Source organism: Nycticebus coucang, chromosome 2 (genome assembly GCF_027406575.1).
Source record: "Nycticebus coucang isolate mNycCou1 chromosome 2, mNycCou1.pri, whole genome shotgun sequence".
In the NCBI taxonomy this organism is placed as follows: domain Eukaryota; kingdom Metazoa; phylum Chordata; class Mammalia; order Primates; family Lorisidae; genus Nycticebus; species Nycticebus coucang.
In genome coordinates, this window is record NC_069781.1 from 32,359,333 (window position 1) to 32,378,107 (window position 18,775).

The 18,775-nt window shown below is 39.7% G+C and overlaps 1 protein-coding gene across 5 annotated transcripts in view; it reads right to left on the reverse strand.

Annotated features, from left to right (window-relative positions):
• Positions 1-16,626, reverse strand: part of FKTN (fukutin) — a 69,071-nt gene extending 52,445 nt beyond the window's left edge. For 2 of the 5 annotated variants that reach the window (XM_053566982.1, XM_053566949.1), the window contains exons 1-3: positions 16,354-16,593; positions 9,731-9,817; positions 7,811-7,997 (exon numbers count right to left, since the gene is read on the reverse strand). In XM_053566982.1, coding sequence (XP_053422957.1) covers positions 7,811-7,915 — 105 coding nt within the window. In that variant the 5' untranslated portion in view covers positions 7,916-7,997; positions 9,731-9,817; positions 16,354-16,593. The other 3 variants (XM_053566958.1, XM_053566953.1, XM_053566964.1) reach the window with 3 other exon arrangements.
• Positions 16,627-18,775: the final 2,149 nt, after the last annotated feature.

The window sequence follows — 18,775 nt, forward strand, 5'->3', positions numbered from 1 at the left end:
AGACCCCCAACCAGCTGGGACCAGAGGCACCCACCACAGGCCCAGCCATTTCTTGGTTGTAGTTGTCATTGTTGTTTGGCAGGCCTGGGCTGGGTTTGAACCAGCCAACTCCGGTGTATGTGGCCGACACCCCAGCTGTTGAGCCATAGGCACCAAGCCTCTTAAAAGCAACTTAAAGGGAATTAACCAAAGCAAACCTCATCAATATAGTTATTAATCTCTTCAGTTAGTAAGTAAAACCTGATCAGGTAGAATCAAAGAGTCCCTAAGATTACATCCTCTGATTAAATCAAGATGGATTAACACCTGAGTGATGAGATTTCTTTTCAGCTGGGCAGATGTAATTAAATCTAGAATAAAAAGATTCAAATGAGGCTGGGTATGGTGGCTCACACCTGTAATCCTAGCACTTTGGGAGGCCCAGACAGGAGGATCCCTTGAGCTCAGTTCTAAACCAGCCTGAGCAAAACTGAGACATCCCACCCCCCCCCCCCCACAGTCTCTACTAAAACTAGAAAAACCAGCCAAGTGCAGTGGCTCTCATTTGGCTGGTTTTTCAGCCAAGCAGTCTTAGCTACTCAGGAGGTTGAGGCAAGAGGATCTCCCGAGCCCACGAATTTGAGGTTGCTGTGAGCTATGATGCTATAGGACTTTAGCCACCCCCTCAAAAAAAAAAAAAAGATTCATTGGCTGTGCCTGTGACTCAGTGAGTAGGGTGCCGGCTCCACACACTGAGGGTGGTGGGTTCAAATCCGGCTCCAGCCAAACTGCAACAACAACAAAAAATAGCCAGGCACTGCAGCAGGTGCCTCCAGTCCCAGCCACTCGGGAGGCTGAAGCAAGAGAACCACCCAACTCCAGAGCTAGAGGTTGCCATGAGCCGCTGACGCCACAGCACTCCACCGAGGGCAACAAAATGAGACTCTGTCTCTAACAAAAAAAAAAAAAAAAAAGATTGATATATAATTTCAATTTCACTGTAAGAAGTAAATCCTGATTGGGCAGTGCCTGTGGTTCAGTGAGTAGGGCGCCAGCCCCATACACCGAGGGTGGCGGATTCAAACCCGCCCCCGGCCAAACAGCAACAAAAAAATACCAGGGCATTGTGGAGGGCACCTGCAGTCCCAGCTACCCAGGAGGCTGAGGCAAGAGAACCGCCCAAGCCCAAGAGCCGGAGGTTGCTGTGAGCCGTGACACCACAGCACTCCACCAAGGACGACAAAGTGAGGCTCCGTCTCAAAAAAAAAAAAAAAAAAAAAGGTAAAGCCTGATCATTATCTTGGGCATTTATCTGACCACAGAAGAGCTTCTCAGTCCTTTCCATGCCTTATTGTCCTTGGGAGTGGCTCCTGGCCTCCCTGGGCAAACCCCAGAGCTTTGCTTCTGCTTGATACTTGTGATGGCATGGTGGGGAGTATCACTAAATATCAAATTCACTGATGCAAAATCTGCTTTTACCCTAAACGTAATCTAACATTTTCACTTCGTAAGATATAAGGTGAACAATGCAGGAGAAACCACAAAGAAAAAATATCACAAAACCTGAAGATAGGCATTCTGCAACATGATATGCCAAGTTCTTAAAATGAAAAGCCTTTTTGAGACAGTTGGTGAACAAAGACTGAGTGACTATTAAATCATCCCTTTTCTTTTCTTTTTTTTTTAAAGAGACAGAGTCTCACTTTGTCGTCCTCGGTACAGTGCAGTGTCACCACAGCTCATAGCAAACTCCAGCTCCTGGGCCCAGGCGATTGATTCTCTTGCCTCAGCCTCCTGAGTAGGGGACCACAGGCACCCGCCACAATGCCCGGCTATTCTTTGTTGCAGTTTGGCCGGGCCAGGGCTGGGTTCGAACCAGCCACTCTCAGTATATGGGGACGGTGCCCCACTCATGGAGCCACAGGCGCCGCCCTAAATCATCCCATGTTTTAATCACAATGGGTTAAAAATACACATAGCTGAAGTGTGGGGTGAGACACTATGTTTATGATTTACTTTAAAATATTTAGAAACGGGGCGGCGCATGTGGCTCAAGGAGTAGGGCGCTGGTCCCATATGTCGGAGGTGGCGGGTTCAAACCCAGCCCCGGCCAAAAACCAAAAAAAAAATATATATATATATATATATATTTAGAAACATGTTTATCCCAGCTCAATTTACAATCGCCAAGATGTGGAAACAACCTAAATGCCCATCAACTCAGGAATGGATCAACAAATTGTGGTAGATGTATACCATTGAAAATTTTTAGCCATAAAACAACATGGTGACTTTACATCTTTTGTATTAACCTGAATGGAGTGAAATCCGTTTTTAGTAAAGTATCACAGGAATGGAAAAGAAAATATCCAATGGACTGAATACTACTAGGAAGCCAGGAGATGATCTAATTCACACCCACATAGGAAAAAAACTCAAGTTGGAGGGAGGGAAATGAAGAAGGAGGGAGAGGCAGGAGAAGGGGTTGGTGTGTTCCCACTTAATGTGCACGATGTAAAGGTTGCAAGGCACACCTTTGGATGGGGGACACATCTACAGGAGGGACTCTATCTAACAAATTCAAATTCTGTGAGGTGGTTGTACCCTCATATTAACAGTCTGGACAGCAGCCATTAAATGCCATTCTGCAGATGCCACAGTTCTCATCATTTGCCACCCAAAGCCAAGTGGCCACACCATTCCAGCACTTAATCTTCACCTTCATGGCAGTGGAATCTGTGGGCTGTAATCCCAGCACTGTGGGAGGCTGAGCAGGGAGAATCGCTTGAGCTCAGTAGTTCATGACTCGCCTGAGTGACAGTGAGACCCCAACTCATGAAAAAAATGGAAAAACCCAGCAGGGCGCCGTGCCTTCTGGAGGCTCAGGCAGCGGGGTGCCCGCAGCCCGAGTCTGAGGTTGTCAAACATCTATGTTTTATAATCACTCCCTGGTATACACTCACAACTTGCCCCTACCTGACTTCATTTTACTTGCTCAGCAAAAACCCAACTCTCCACTTATTCTGCACCTGCAGCCTTGCATCTAAACTTGGCTATTGACTGGTGTCTCTTTAAATTCATGACCATAAGCCTCCAGTGGAGTCTTAATTCTGCAAGCAATCATCCTACATTTCTCTTGTCTATTAATTTTCTCATTTCCTAGTTGACTGCTCCCACTCTTCTCTTTCAACACCTCTTCCCTATCCTATCTTTCAATTTAGGGCATGCCTTTCTATTTCACTGAGAAAAAAGGAATTAGAGATCTCTCAAAAACTTCCACCACATCTTCCTATCTCCTGTACTAGAATTATATCCACAGAACATGCTTTCTTCCTGTTATAACAGATGAACTGTCTGTATTCCTATGTAAGGCAAACCTCTCCACTTATGCACTATAAACCCCATCCCCTCTTGTTTGGTCAAAGACATTACTGCAGCAAATTTTTTCTCTACTGGATCATTCTCATCAGTATACAAACATGATTACTATGATTACTATTTGTCTCATTTTTCACAAACCTCTCAATTCCTCTTTTTCCTAGCAATTTTCTGTGCCCCTTTACAGCAAAACTTTTTTTTTTAAAAAGAAAAAAAGAGACAGTCTCAAGCTGTCACCCTGAGTAGAGTGCCGTGGCATCATAACTCACAGCAACCTCCAACTCTTGGGCTCAGGAGATCCTCTTGCCTCCGTTTTTCCATTTTTAGTAGAGATGGGGTCTCGCTTTTGCTTAGGCTGGTCTCGTGAACTCACCTGCCTCGGCCTCCCAGAGTGTATAGCAAAACTCTTAATGAGTTGTCTTTTCTTATTTCTTCCAATTCCTCTCCTCCTATAAACTCATTTGAGCTTAAATTCACTCTGTCAAGCATCATTGAGATCATCCATGACTTCTACATTGCTAAATACATCAGCAATTTTTCAGTCTTTTTCTTATTTGATCTATCAAGATTTGGTGGTAACTTCTGCCTTGTGGAAATATTTCATCCACTTGGCTTTCAAGATCACCATACCTTCTGGGTTTCTTGCTATTTCTCTCTACTACTCCTTCTTAGTCTAACTTGCTGATTCTTCCTACGTCCCTGACCTATTGGGAGAGTCCCAAAGCTCAGATCTTAAGACTTTCTCTCTCTTTTCAATCTATATTCACCTTGGTAGCTCATCTAGTCTTACAGCTTTAAATACCATTTATAACTAATACAACTCTGAATTTATATTCCTACTCCTTTAAATTCCAGACTTATACATTTATGCAATTGTCTATTCTCCTTTTTCATTTGGATGTCAAATAGGTACCTCAAATTTAACACGTACAAAAAAACCTCCTGATTTCACCATTCCTCAAACTTTCTCTTCCCAGTCTTTTCCATCTCAATAAACAGTAATTTCCCCCTTCCAATAACCTTGGCCAAAAATATAAGCGTTATCCCTGACTTTTTCCTGTTTCTCATATCTTGATCTAAACCACAGGCAATCCTGACACAGGAAATCCTATTTCCCATTTCTCACCCACTCCACCACCAGCACCCTTTATCTAAGCCATTATCATCTCTTGCCTAAATTACTAGAATAGCCTTCTAACTGGCCTCCCTGTTTCAGAACCCTCTCCTCTACAAATCTATTCTTATCAAAGCAGCCAGACTACTTGTTTCAAAATGATCATATCCCATATCAGCTCAAAATCTTCCTCTGGCTCCCAATCACACTCAAAATAAAAGCTAATCAGGACTGAGGAACCTGCGGCCTTCTGATTGCCATACTTTTCTTTAAGCACCAAAGGAGACAAAAGAAATTTCGTCTTTCTCTGCTGCGCTCCTTTTTTTTTTTTGTAGAGACAGAGTTTCACTTTATTGGCCTCGGTAGAGTGCCGTGGCGTCACACAGCTCACAGCAACCTCCAACTCCTGGGCTTAGGCAATTCTCCTGCCTCAGCCTCCCGAGTAGCTGGGACTACAGGCACCTGCCACAACGCCCAGCTATTTTTTTGTTGCAGTTTGGCAGGGGCTGGGTTTGAACCCGCCACCCTTGGCATATGGGGCCGGCGCCCTACTCACTGAGCCACAGGGGCCGCCCATCTGCTGCACTCCTTTTAATGAAAGGATTTGTTTTATAAAATTTGGATTCAGTCAAAAGCCCTCACTTAAGGACCTAGGCCACATGTGGCCTAACATCAAGTTTTCCCACCCTTCCTTGAACTCTCTGACCGTATGCACTGTTTCCTCCATCTTGCATTCTTCTATAGTCACACTGGTCTCTGTGCTATTCTCTGAGCTGCAGATATGTTCCTGCCTCAGGACTTGTACTTCCTTTGGTTCCTACCTACTATCTCCTCCTCTAGACACCCACATGGCTCATTCTCTATGAGGTCATTTGTCATGACCTTCCCTTTCTTGTTCACCTGACGGACTCCTATTCATCCTACAAGACCAACTCAAAATACTGTTTCATCCATGTAATATTCAATAATAATATTCCCAAGTTATGACTGTTATTCAGCAGTCCCTCTTCTCTGCAAACTCTGCATTTACCTAAGCTTGAATGGTCAAGGGTAGAACTTTAGAAGATCCAGTTTTATATGACCTGAAGATTATAATTTTGGTGGCCTCCTTTTTAAAAAAGAATGCAAAAATGCCTTTTTCAAGTGTTACAAAAATATATAGCTTTATAAACATATTTCTAAGGCCTGTTTAATCTCATTAGTAATGAAATAAATAACTTCTAGTGGGGTTAAGTATCTTTCAGCTTTAGAGTATCAAAAACACTAAAAATTAATGAATGAAGGTGTTGGGATAGACTACTCAGGTCCAAATTCCAGCTCTCCTATTTAATAACTATGTGACATTGGGAAAACTAGTAAATTTTTCCAAACTTCAGTGTTTTGCTTGGGAAAATGGAGACAATGGGATCTACTAATTTTCTAAGAATTAAGTGTGTGTAAAGTGTTCAGCATAGTGCGTGTCTGTTCAATCAAGGACATCAGAAAAATGTTAACTGTTATGGCCAACGCTGTAAGTACAGGTTCACTGTACTTACAGGCCCAATGCTCACTGCCAAACCCCTTCTCCTTTGCAAACTATTATAGGCTGGAAAAGCTAACAATAACAATAATAGTAACACCTTACTTTCCCAGATTCTCTTGTACAGTATGTTGGGAACATGCTGGAATATGCTAGTGGAAATATGCTACACCACATTATTTCTTCTTCCAGCCTTGAATGTAACCTAAAGAAAATGCCAAGAAATTTTTATAGGCTCTGGATTTTGAGCTGTAAATCAAATAATCCCTCTATTTGCTTAGGTTACTAAGAGTTAGCTGAAAGCATCTCTAACAGATACAGATGCCACTACTATTGTTACTATTATTCCCGTAATTAGAAAGGTATAGGAAATCAGGCCTACTGCTTATTCTCATGAAGGATAACTCTGTCATATGTAAATAAATAAATACATAAATAAATAAACAAATAAAATGTACCTCCTAGGCCCAGAAATCCTACCCTAGGACTTTATCCTAAGAAAATAACTAGAAACACTTACCCAAAGATATTCACTGGATAAACAATCAAGATAGCCAGTAGCATCAGTGACTGTAAGTTATTTTTAATACAAGTCTAGAAAGAATAAATGTCAGCTCTGCAGGCAGAAATTGGGTAGGTAAATTACCTAACATCCCTAGTAAGAGTTTTGGTTTCCTCATCTTTACAAAGAGGTCTAATAACCCCATGTAACAATGATGCCTAACAAACTAGTCCCAATGCCTAGTGTAACTCATTTATTTCCTGTCTCACAGATCTGTGAGTCGGCTGGGGCAGCTTTGCCTTGGTCTGCTCCACATGAGGCTGGAGGAGCAGTATCTATTAGTCAGGGCATTCCTCTTTTCTCCTGCAGGTCAGGAAAGCATAAAGGGCAAATCAGATCACAACAGCTCATTTGAAGCTTCTGCCTGTATCTTAACATTCTACTAGCCAAAGCAACTACCAAGGTCAAGCCCAATATTAACAAGGCAAAAAATTATACTGTTAGTTGGGGGATGGGATGGAGAATTCTTACTGTCAGTTCTAAGAAATGAGGGTTAAAAAAAAAACTCACATTTATTTTCTCCCAAAATTGATGTTACAGTTAAACCAAGTAGGGAGACGATTTAGTGCAATTCTCAATAACAGTAGTTATCTTTATAATAACCCCCAGTGAGAGTGTTTTGCAACTTTTCACAATGCAGCAATACCTTCTCAACTTTGTAATTCCTATGTAGAATAAATATATTCTGTGGGATTGTTAAAAGCTATTCTTTTCCAAACCATTTATTGTCTCTACTTTATTCTGACAGATACAGATAAAGATAAGAATTAAAATACACTCTGTTCTAAAATAAACTAATTTTGATATTTAAAAAAATATTTACCACTGAGTTCATGTAAATGAGGGATAATCTGTATATCAAAATAAATTTTTTAAATAACTATATGAGAAGATTTCAATAAACATCACTTGAAACTTGACACCTTCATCTTTAGTTTGTTATTACAGTAAGACTTCACTAAAGTTTTGTATTGCTTGCCACCTTTTCAAAGGGGAAAATCTCAGTAAGAAATATTCCTGAGGGATTTAAATAACTATGATTAATTCTATGCAAAGGAAAAGTCTGTTAAGAAAATATGCAGCTAAAAATGGGCGGCGGCTATGGCTCAGCGAGTAGGGCACCGGTCCCATATACCGAGGGTGGTGGGTTCAAATCCGGCCCTGGCCAAAATACAACAACAAAAACAAATAAAATAAAAAAAGAAAATATGCAGCTAAAATGAAGTCTAATGATGAGAAAGGATGAAAAAAAATTTACCTTTGTTGATAAATAGTGCTTGTAGTAGTACAATTGAAACAGCAGAAATGCAGAACTTGTCAATGTTAAAAGGGCCAAAATCACGTTCTTATTGATTCTACTCATTAGTCTGCAATGCTCACTTGGTTGTCTTTACAAAGTAACCCAGTCGTTTTCATCTTTTAGAATAGGAAGGTAATTTTGTTTTCTGTAAATAAAAAGATATTTCTAAATCAAATTCTAACAAAAACCTGTTTTTAATTTTTTACTTCTAATAATCAACTACCTAACAACGGAAAAGTTATCTAAAGTTCCACGTTCTTTGACCTGGTAATTTTCTATACTACAGAAATAATCAAATATGAGACCAAAGAAGAACAAAAATGTTTATAATGGCATTCTATACAATTGCAAATAACTGAAATCATGAATCGGACATTTCTAAGAACTGACCAATAGAGACTTAAGGGGCTTGTCCTGAGCTTCTAATTCAGTAGATCTGGCCTTGGACCTCTGACTTAGCAGTTCTCACAAGTTCCCAGGTGATGCAGATGTTGCCAACCACAATGACAATCACTTACATAGAAGAAACTGAGAGTCTCTAGTTAAGGAAAACGGTATGCATGATAGCTCTTTGTCATTTTTTTAGTTCTTGTGATCTAGGATGTGGTCACTTTCTTTTTTTAAGAGACATTAAGAGTCTCACTTTTTTGCCCTCCGTAGCATGCTGGTGGTGTCACAGCTCACAGCAACCTCCAGCTCTTGGGCTTAGGTGATTCTCTTGCCTCAACCTCCCAAGTAGCTGGGACTACAGGCGCCTGCCACAATGCCCAGCTATTTTTTTGTTGCAGTTTGGCCAAGGCTGGGTTCGAACCCGCCACCCCTGGTATATGGGTCCGACGCCCTACTCACTGAGCCTCAGGCGCCACCCGGATGTGGTCATTTCTTATAAATATCCCACATATATTTTCAGTTTTTCAAATGTAAGGAATGCCATGATAGGCATTTCTTTCTTTCACCACAGATCCCATCTCTGATTATTCCTATAAAATAAGAAATTTATTTTATTTTTATTTATTTATTCTTTTTAGTGAGACTCTGTCTCACTTTATCACCCTCAGTACAGTGCCATGGCATCACAGCTCACAGCCTCCAACTCCTGGGTTTAGGCAATTCTCTTGCCTCAGCCTCCGGAGTAGCTGGGACTACAGGTGCCTGCCACAACACCCGGCTATTTTTTTGCTGCAGTTTGGTGGGGGCTGGGTTTGAACCCACCAACCTCAGTATATGGGATCGGTGCCCTACTCACTGAGCCACAGGTGCTGTTCAAAGACAAGAAATTTAGCAGTTTTATTTCTTCCTATCTCATCTCTATTTGATTTTGGCTAACCATATTTAGTTCTTTAAGTGCTAATCTATATTCCTTCAAATATACTAACATCTCTATTACCTGATGTCTAAGCTTTGTAAGCCTTTTCTTCTCCAACTATAAAATTAGAAACCAGCAAATGTAGACTACTTTCTGTCTTCTCTGCTCTTTCAATCCTGACTTTTATTAGTTATTTCTATTTTGTTACAATTCTATTTCATAACCACAAATCTTAGTTATTTTGGTCTTATTCCTACAATATTCCCTGCCAATCCTTTTACTGTATCATCTCTGTTTACCTACTGGATGACTGATGCTCACCTTCTTTCAGTTTGTCTAGAAGAATTTATGGGTACTACTTACCTTGAGTTCCTACATTGTTCAATAATAATTGCCAGTTGACAGTTCAGCTTTGAGATCACACCTTCTTTCCCCAGATGACTTACAGGGTTTGTACCATTGTCCTGTAATACTAAATATACCCTTGACAATATCTGATTTCCCAGCCCCTCCATCATCCCTATAGGTAATTTAATCTTTTTAATGAGATGAGCAAAAAATGCATTCCTTACCTTTGAAATCCAATTTTTTAAAAACTAGCTTATGGATGGATGTTGATGACTGCATATTAGTTTTCACTCATTGTGTCTCCTTTCAATCTGTAGGATAAAGAATTCTTTGTGGAAAGTTTTCTTAAGTTATATGTTTGAAAATTTTTCTGTTACAATGTTGAATTCTCTATTTGCAGAACCACTATTAATCATTTGTTTTCTCTACTTTCATTACCATTTCACTCTGTTCAACTTTGAAAAGCCTTTATTCAATTTTCAACACTAATTTTCTTTCCAATGTATTCTTTCTCTAATTTTGTCTCTTTTCCTTCCTGAGCCCTGACAGATTATGATTTTCTATAACTATTTCTCCCAGCTCTTGCTGTTGCAGAGTAATTTCAGATAGAAGAGGGAACAAATGGCTTCACTCTGCCATGTTAAAATCAGAATTCTTGGCTGGAGATTTTAAAATAATAGAGTTGAAGCCTATATAAAGCAAATACTACAGGCAGTCCCCAGGTTACAAATCAGAGAGGTTCTGTAGGTTTGTTCATAAGTTGAATTTGTATGTAAGTTGGGAAGGTACATTTACCTCTTACCTGTAATAATATGCATTATCTGTAGAACAGGTGGACTAAATAAATCTCCAATTTTATTTTAAATTTCAGAGATTTATTTAGTTATCTCCGCAAACTGAAAACTAGTAATGTGAATCAACATAGATGATATTAGTTTTTACATTCAGTTAAAGCCTTTAAAATAAAATTCATCAAACACAAGTTGAGCATGCCTTATATGAAATGATTGGAACCAGAAATATATTGAATTTTTTAGGATTTTGGAATATTTGCATTATACTTACTATTAACAGTTGAACACCCCTGGAAATCTGAAGTGTCCCAAAGAGCATTTCCTTTCAGCACCATGATGACACTCAAAAACTTTGGATTTTAGAGCTTTTCAGATTTCATATTTTTGAATTTGGGACGTTTAAACTATACTATGACAAGGGTAACTCACAAGTTAATAAGAATACCCTTCATTTTCATAGAAAATGAGCATTTTCAGCTCAGTTTCTTATATTTATAGTAACCAGTGCATTAATGATTTGTATAGTGATTCTTAGTGAACTTTAAGGTGGCACTCAGACTGTGCCATCACCCAGCCTCTACTAACCCAAATAAATAAATGTTAAAAAAAAACACATAACAGGCCTAAATAAGCCACTACACATTACAGATACAACATCTAAATATCTTGTTCTCTCTTTGGACATATCTCTAGGTTACAATGAATTCTTACCTAAAATAAACCTCTAATATTTATCATCAAAAACTTAACTATATTTTTTATTATCAAGATGATATCTAATTAACTTAATTTCATTATTTTCTATCAATGCCAAGGCAATCCAACTGCAAAGGAAATTAGCCTACCAGAATATCATTTTTCACTGGCACTATTTCTTCATCAGGAATATAGAAACCACATAAAAATAAACAACAGGGCAGGTGTGGTGGCTCATGTCAGTAATCTTAGCACTTTGGGAAGCAAGGGAGGACGTTCATTTGAGGCCAGGACTTCAAGACCAGCAGGGTAAACATAGGAAGACTCTTCCCTGTCCCTACAAAAAAATTTAAAAAATAGCTCGGTGTGGTGGTGCATACTGGTAGTCCAGCTTGTCAGGAGGCTGAGTCACAAGGATCACTTGAACTTGGGAGTTCTCACCTCTAGGCAAGAACACAATCTTTTATCCTTCCTTTCACCTTTTATTATCAATTTTACTATGTGTCAAGACATGAAAAAAGATTGGGGGAAAACTGATAGATAAAAGTCATACATAAATATGGTTTTTAAAAGAAGGTACAGGATGAGAAGTTGAAGATAGTTCTCAGCTCTTTCTATACAAGAACAGCACTATATATATTCTTTTTTTTTTTTAAATACATATTTATTTATTTATTTTTGCAGTTTTTTGGCCGGGGCTGGGTTTGAACCGGCCACCTCCAGTATATGGGGCCGGCGTCCTACTCCTTTGAGCTACAGGTGCCGCCCAGCACTATATATATTCTTTCGGCTTCCCACTTAACCTTTCACTTTATCATTCATTTGTCCTCTGAAGGTACTGGCATAAAGGACTGGCACTTGGTTTACCCTAACAACCCTCTCCCTGACCTCACTCTTTTGAGAATCACTTGGGTAGAAACCTGAAAGAATGTCTGACTACCTGACTTTTTTATTCCACTCCTGCCTTCTAGATCACCTCTCTTGATATCACAGTCCCTTGGCTAAGTAATGACCTTCACTGACTCCTAACTTACATTCTTAAGACAATGTGTGCTAGCCTGGTCCCCTTAATGCTGATTGAGTTCTAAATTATTTGGGGATAATAATTTAGATGAGTAATATGAAACAGACAGAACAGATTTTCAGATATGCTCTGTACTGTAAAATAAAATAGGATGCTGAACTACAGAGGGAAGAGGGTATAAAAATTGGGCAAAGGAAGGGTTAGAGAAGCGGTTCTCAACCTGTGGGTCGTGACCCCTTTGTAACAATGGAAATACATCGCAGCATTAGGAAGGTTGAGAACCACTGGGTTAGAGAGAAGAGGAAGCATAATGGGAGGCATAAAGAGAAAAATGCCTCTGAAATGTTTTCAGGATTAAGAACAACAACAAAAAAATCCCCAACATTTTACAGCTGTTCTTAAAAGCCAAAAATGGATCAGTAAGAATAGCTACTATCCAAATCTTCCCTAAAGACTGCTAGTCCTTCTTCTTGTTTATTTCCTTTCCTTTCACTGCTAACTTCTTGTAAGAGTGTCAGTGCCTAGAAATAAAAATGAGACTACAAGGGATTAAGGTATCTCGCTGCTTGCTAACCACTCATTCACATCTTAATCATCTGCAATATCATCTCTACCTTAACATGCTGACACTTGAAAAGATAAAAAATTTAGTCTCTCCATTTGAAGCTCCGGAAAAAATCACAAATACATAATGATTCCTTTCTGAATAACTATTGTGTAAGAGAGTTTTGGAAAGAGTGGTTGAAATGAAAGATCTAGGTCAGAGAGGTTAGATAGAAAGTGAAGAAAAGAGAGGTTGTCTTTGGACTGGCAGTAGTGTAGGTGCTTTTCTTTTTATTCTTTATTTAACTTACGTGAACATCAATTGATTTTGTAATAAGAAAGAAAAAAATAAGATTTGTTTTAAAACTTCAAAAATTCTTCTGTCATCCAATAGCTCAATTACCAGTATTTATTTACCTGAGTCCACGAGTGTTATATAAGCCTTAACCATGCTAACATTTTCTCACTTTTGTAGTAATAGAATAGTGCTAAACCAAATTTTTTTGAGTAAAGTCTTTCCCTCAAGAATGCAAGTATTTATTTGCTTAGTTGAAGACATTTGGATATTTATCTTAGGAAACTATAAAGCTAATAGAATCAAACAAAAGGCTTAGACTGTATCAAGTACTTAGTACAACACTAAAGTGTGAGTATATCTATATACATAAAATCTAGATGGATGGTCTCTCTCCTTGGGTAGGGAGAATTAGGGGTGATTTTTACATTGGTCTTTATGTTTTTCTGTTTTCCCAATATTTTTATAATAAGCACATATGATTTTCATAAAGAATACATTTTTTCATTTAAGAAGAACAGATGATCAGTAGTGGTATGACTGCCATAGTTGCTAGGCAATATCTAGATCTTTTTCACTTAAAAGTATGGTCTGTAGAACAGCAACATTAGCACAACACTGGAACTTATCAGAAATACAGAATTTTCAGTATTCAATACTTATTCATATTAACATATTCATTTTAACAAACTTCTCAGGTGATTCATATGTACATTAAAATTTGGAGGCTTGGCACCTGTAGCTCAACAGCCACATAAATCAGAGCTGGCAGGTTCAAATCCAGCCCAGAACTGCCAAACAACAATGACAACTACAACCAAAAAATAGCCGGGCATTGTGGTGGGCTCTTGTAGTCCTAGCTACTTGGGAGGCTGAGGCAAGAGAATTGCTTAAGCCCAGGAGTTGAGGTTGCTGTGAGCTGTGACATAACGGCACTCTACCCAGGGCGACAGCTTGAGGCTCTGTCTGAAAAAAATAAATAAAATTTGAAGAGCACTGACCTAAATGCTAAGGCCCTTACATGCAAGGAGGATAGAAACAAAATCTACCTTGCTTATCATTGTATTTCTAGGACCCAGCAGTGCCCAAAACACATAAAATTTGTTGAATGAATAAACATGTAAATGATATTGCTTCTGGGTAGAAAAACAGAAAGACAATGGGGATTATATCTATTTGAATTATTTATTTTCTGCCAGAGTTCCCAGAAATGGGTCCTTAATATCTGCCGTAAATGAATGCTGTTAAATTAGTTCAATAACAATGTTGGTCTATGATCAGACCAAAGTTAGACCAACATTAACTCTTTTCATTTTTTAATTTTTTGACAGAGTCTCCCTCTGTTGCCTTAGGTAGAGTGCAGTGGCATTACCATAGCTTACCACAACCTCAAACTCCTGGGCTCAAGCGACCCTCTTGCCTCAGCCTCTCAAGTTACTGGGACTACAGGCACACACCCTAACACAAGGCTAATTTTTCTATTTTTAGGAGATGCAGGGGTCTCCCTCTTGCAGGGCTGGTTTTGAATTTCTGAGCCCAAGCAATCCTCTTGCCTCAGCCTCTCAGAGTGCTAGGATTACAGGTGTGAGCCACCCCACCTGATCAGGTTAACTCCTAAGTAAAAGGAGTCCTTGCTCTTAGCTCTGAGAGCCACATGCCCCGTTCAATAATTTCTTTAGCTTCCTATCTATGGGTACATCCAATAGTTATTCTCTCTACAAATTCTCCCCTAAAGCAAATCCATTGTCAAGATTTAGCTATCACATCTAAGAGTATACACTACCTAAATTACAGTCTATGCACTGTTATCTGCCTATGGTTTCAATTCTATTTCTTACACCTCAAATTTAACATATTGAAAATTAACCTATTTATTCTTTGTCAACTATCTTCCTCTCCCCCTCCAGAAGAAAATAGCTCTCTATCCCCACAGAGTCAAGTTTTATATGTTTTTTTTTTTTTTTTTCCTGTTTTTGGCCAGGGCTGAGTTTGAACCTGCCACCTCTGGCATATGGGGCCAGAGCCCTACTCCTTTGAGCCACAGGCGGCGTTGCCCAAGTTTTACATGTTTTAAAGAGAGATTACCTTGCTCAACATCACCTGTCAGAACAGGATCTAGAAAAATTAAACGACAGCCAAAAGGCTAGATATTGGCAACATCAGAGCTATAATCTGAATCAATCTATTGCCAATATACACTATTCCACCCTGGAATTGAATAGAATTCCCATTTTTTGCCAAAAGCACTTAAATTCACTTTTTAGAAATCCAAGTTCAAAACACCATCATCTAGTTCCAAGAAATCAAATCCTGTGTATTCATCTTTTGAGATTCCCCAATTCCTTTCTTCTTGTCAAAACATACTGCATTTTCTTTCCATTTGGAGTTCCTTCATCATCCAATACCATCCTTCCCAAATCCTCTACCCTCACAATCCTTTACCCTATGTATCTCCATGAATAGACTTTAAAATATGATTGCCTATTCCTGCCTTTTATACAGGGTGGAGATGAAGTTCGTGTGCAGTTTAAAATAGATTAACATAGTAAATTGTACACGAACTTTATGTCCACCCTGTATATCTATCACGGCTCAACAGAGATGGTTTCAAATCCTATTCATCCTCAGAGTCCAGTTTAATCACAGCCTTCTTGGGGGAGGGGGAGCTCTTTCTAATTCCTATTGCACTGCTCTATCATTCACTGCTCTGTTTGTTCATAGGCTGATTTTTTTTTACTGGAAACCTGCTGTCTTCAAAGGTGGAAAGAATTTGAGGTATCATCTAGGTCCTTTTCTTTTCTTTTTTTTTTTTTTTCATCCAAGAAAGGTGAAGCTCAGAGAAGTGATCTGCCTCACGTTACCTGATAAATTGGTAATAGTGAAAAAAATCTAAATTTAGTTATTCAGAATCCTATCCAAAGCTTCTAACCTCTACACACATCCATCTTCCTCGACATCCTCCAACAATGCAAACAAAAAGCAGACCCCCAAAGCTGTATGAAATGTTATTCAACATGGCTGGTAGTGTTGACTCTCTTATTAAGCACACAAAATATATTCTCCTCCAAATGAACTGAGTGCTGAACCCAGGGAAGCATCAGAAGAAGAAAAAGGGATGTTTAATTACATTATCCCCTCTATAAAGCTGTTGTGTCAGGCTCCCCATTGCCCAGAGTAAAACTTCACTCCTTGAGACCATCGAGGTCCTTCCTAGTTGGGACCCAACGTTAGCTCCCTCCATATTCCTGCTTTCCCTTCCCCATTCCTCCAGCCACTTCTCTAATATGCATGTAATGCTCCTAACCCTGTAAGTTCCTTTCATGCTTTTGCACACGTTGGTCCCACAAACACAACCTGACACATTCTCCCCACACATCCTTTAGGAAATTCCCAGACGGCTGTCAGGACCCACCTCAAACATCACCACCCCAACCGGCTCCTACAAGCGTCTCGATCGCCCTCCAAACAGAACCCGTCCCAGGATAAGGATTTTACCTGCTGACATGCCCAGGAGCGTGGGAAGGACTGGCGGAATAGCTGTCTCCTACCAGAAGCTCGCGGACTGACTGCGGAGCGCCCAGCTCAGAGGGCGCTCAGCCTGTGGCCAGCCTCGGCCGCCTCCCCGCCAAGCGAGACGGGTGCCCAGAATGTTGGGAGATGTCGGGTGGGGGGAGCCCAGCCACTAACCACACGTCTGATGGAGCCAACCCTTTCCCAGCCACTGAACGCAGGATCCCACATCTTACCTCCTCACTCCGCAGCATCGGCGGCAACCTCGCCTTACGGCACTCACAGCAACCGCTGCAAAAGGGGCCGTCAAGCGCCGAGCCGCGGATATCGACCCGGTTGGGCCTCGAAGTGCCGGCGATCCGGTCCCGGCTTCGGCTTGTGGTAGATTCCTGCTGCGTCCTTATCGCCTCAAGTTGACTGAGCCCTGGCGATTTCCTCGCTTTGAGAATCTAGTCACTTAACTCTTGACTAGGGAACAGCTACAGCAGTTCACTGAGGCAGTCTGAAATTTTAGGAAAATCTTTCAGAGTGGACGATGAACTGGAGGTACCAGCTGGGCTGTTTCCCACAGTGTGTGAGTTCACCGATAAAATATCGAAGTCCCCTTAAATACGAATTTCGCACAGACAACGAATAATTTGTGCGTATACTATGCAGAGAGGGATTCAGAATAAGTCCCTGAATTCTAGTTTAGGTACAATTAGGAGAGCTGGAGAATAGAATGAAAAATAGCTGCGTTTACTATGGCTCATGAGTGTCAGGTACCTGCATGACATCCAAGAGCCAGCGGACTGTTGTCCTCCAGTTTAGAGCTGGAAATACACAATTCTGGATCTGGTTTTTTAATAGTGGAATCCAAAAGATTATTGTGAAGGATCAGATATGAATTAATTTTGTTACTAATTTTTTAAAACTATAAAGCCCTAAACAAACTACTGTAATTTTAAGTTCTACAAAAATTATTACAGCCCATAATAGAAACTGAAAATACTTTAGGGTTGTTTTCCAAGCTTTTCTTTTTTTAAAAAATTTTTATCATTACAGAAGTCTTTCTCACTTCCTAGAGGTTATCACTCTTATCAACTTTTTGTTAGTTCTTTCAGGAACGTCCTGTGCACATAAAAGCTTACTGTAAAAGACCTCTTACCCAATGCACTCAGAGCTAGTACTTCATGGGTTAACCAAAAAAAGTAGGTTACACCAAAAGTTAGTAAGTTATCAAATACTAATGAATCATTAACAGGTGCTAATATGATGTACTTAATATGGTAACATACAGCGTCAAATAACTATTAATTGAAATACATTAAATATGTTAAAATTCTTGACTTTATAATAAAAGTCATGATTTAAGATTACCCGGTTGAAGACTGAATATTCTGAAACTTGGTAAAGGGAAAAATATTATTTGTCCTACCTTTCTTTTGTGAACTGTATTTCAGTGTAACCAAATTGCTTAAGAATTTCATGTAGGCAGGGCATGGCAGCTCACACCTGTAATTCTGACACTTCTTGCTAAGGCAGGAAGATCCCTTTGACCCCAAGAATTCAAGACCAGCCTAATTCAAGACCAGCCTAGGCAATAGCAAAACCTCAACTCTACAAAAAAAGAAAAATTAGCCAGGAATGGTGTAATGTGCCTGTAGTCCCAGCTACTTGGGAGGCTGAGGTGGGAGAATCTCTTAAGCTCAGGAGTTCAAGCAGTGAGCAACAACTAGCTTGAGTTACAGAGGGAGACCCCATCTCACCATAACTTTTTTTTTTTTTTTTTGCAGTTTTTGGCCAGGGCTGGGTTTGAACCTCTCACCTCCTGTATATGGGGCCAGCACCCTACTCCTTTGAGCCACAGGTGCTGCCCCTGGGAGACCCCATCTCTTAAAAAAAAAAAAAAATCCAGCTAAATGAAGAATAATAAAAGTCACCATTTGTAACCCTTACTGAAATAATAGAAAGGGCAACATCAATAGATGCTAAAATTAAAGTAGAAGGTTCACAGAAAACTTTATAATAGATAGGTTAGGCTGGTACCACCTGAACCCATTGATCAATCTTTTAAAAATTTTTGATTATTACAGTACATAATAGTTGTATTTAATCTTAATATCACTAATATGGGACAACTAGACATTATCTACTTCTTGATATGATGTGATACTCTATTAAAAGTAAACATCCAGGGGTGGCACCTGTGGCTCAAAGTACACAGCACCATCTAGGAAAGATTCTTGCCTAAAAATTGAACCTCCACTTAATCAGTAGTATAGAGATGCAATCAGCTAAATTGAGAATGTAGGATATATCCTACAAAAGTTCCAGTTTTTCTATCAATGGCATTTGTGGGAGAGGGATATATTACCAAAAAAAGACTTACAAGACAACAACCAAATGTAATGTGTGGACCTTGTCT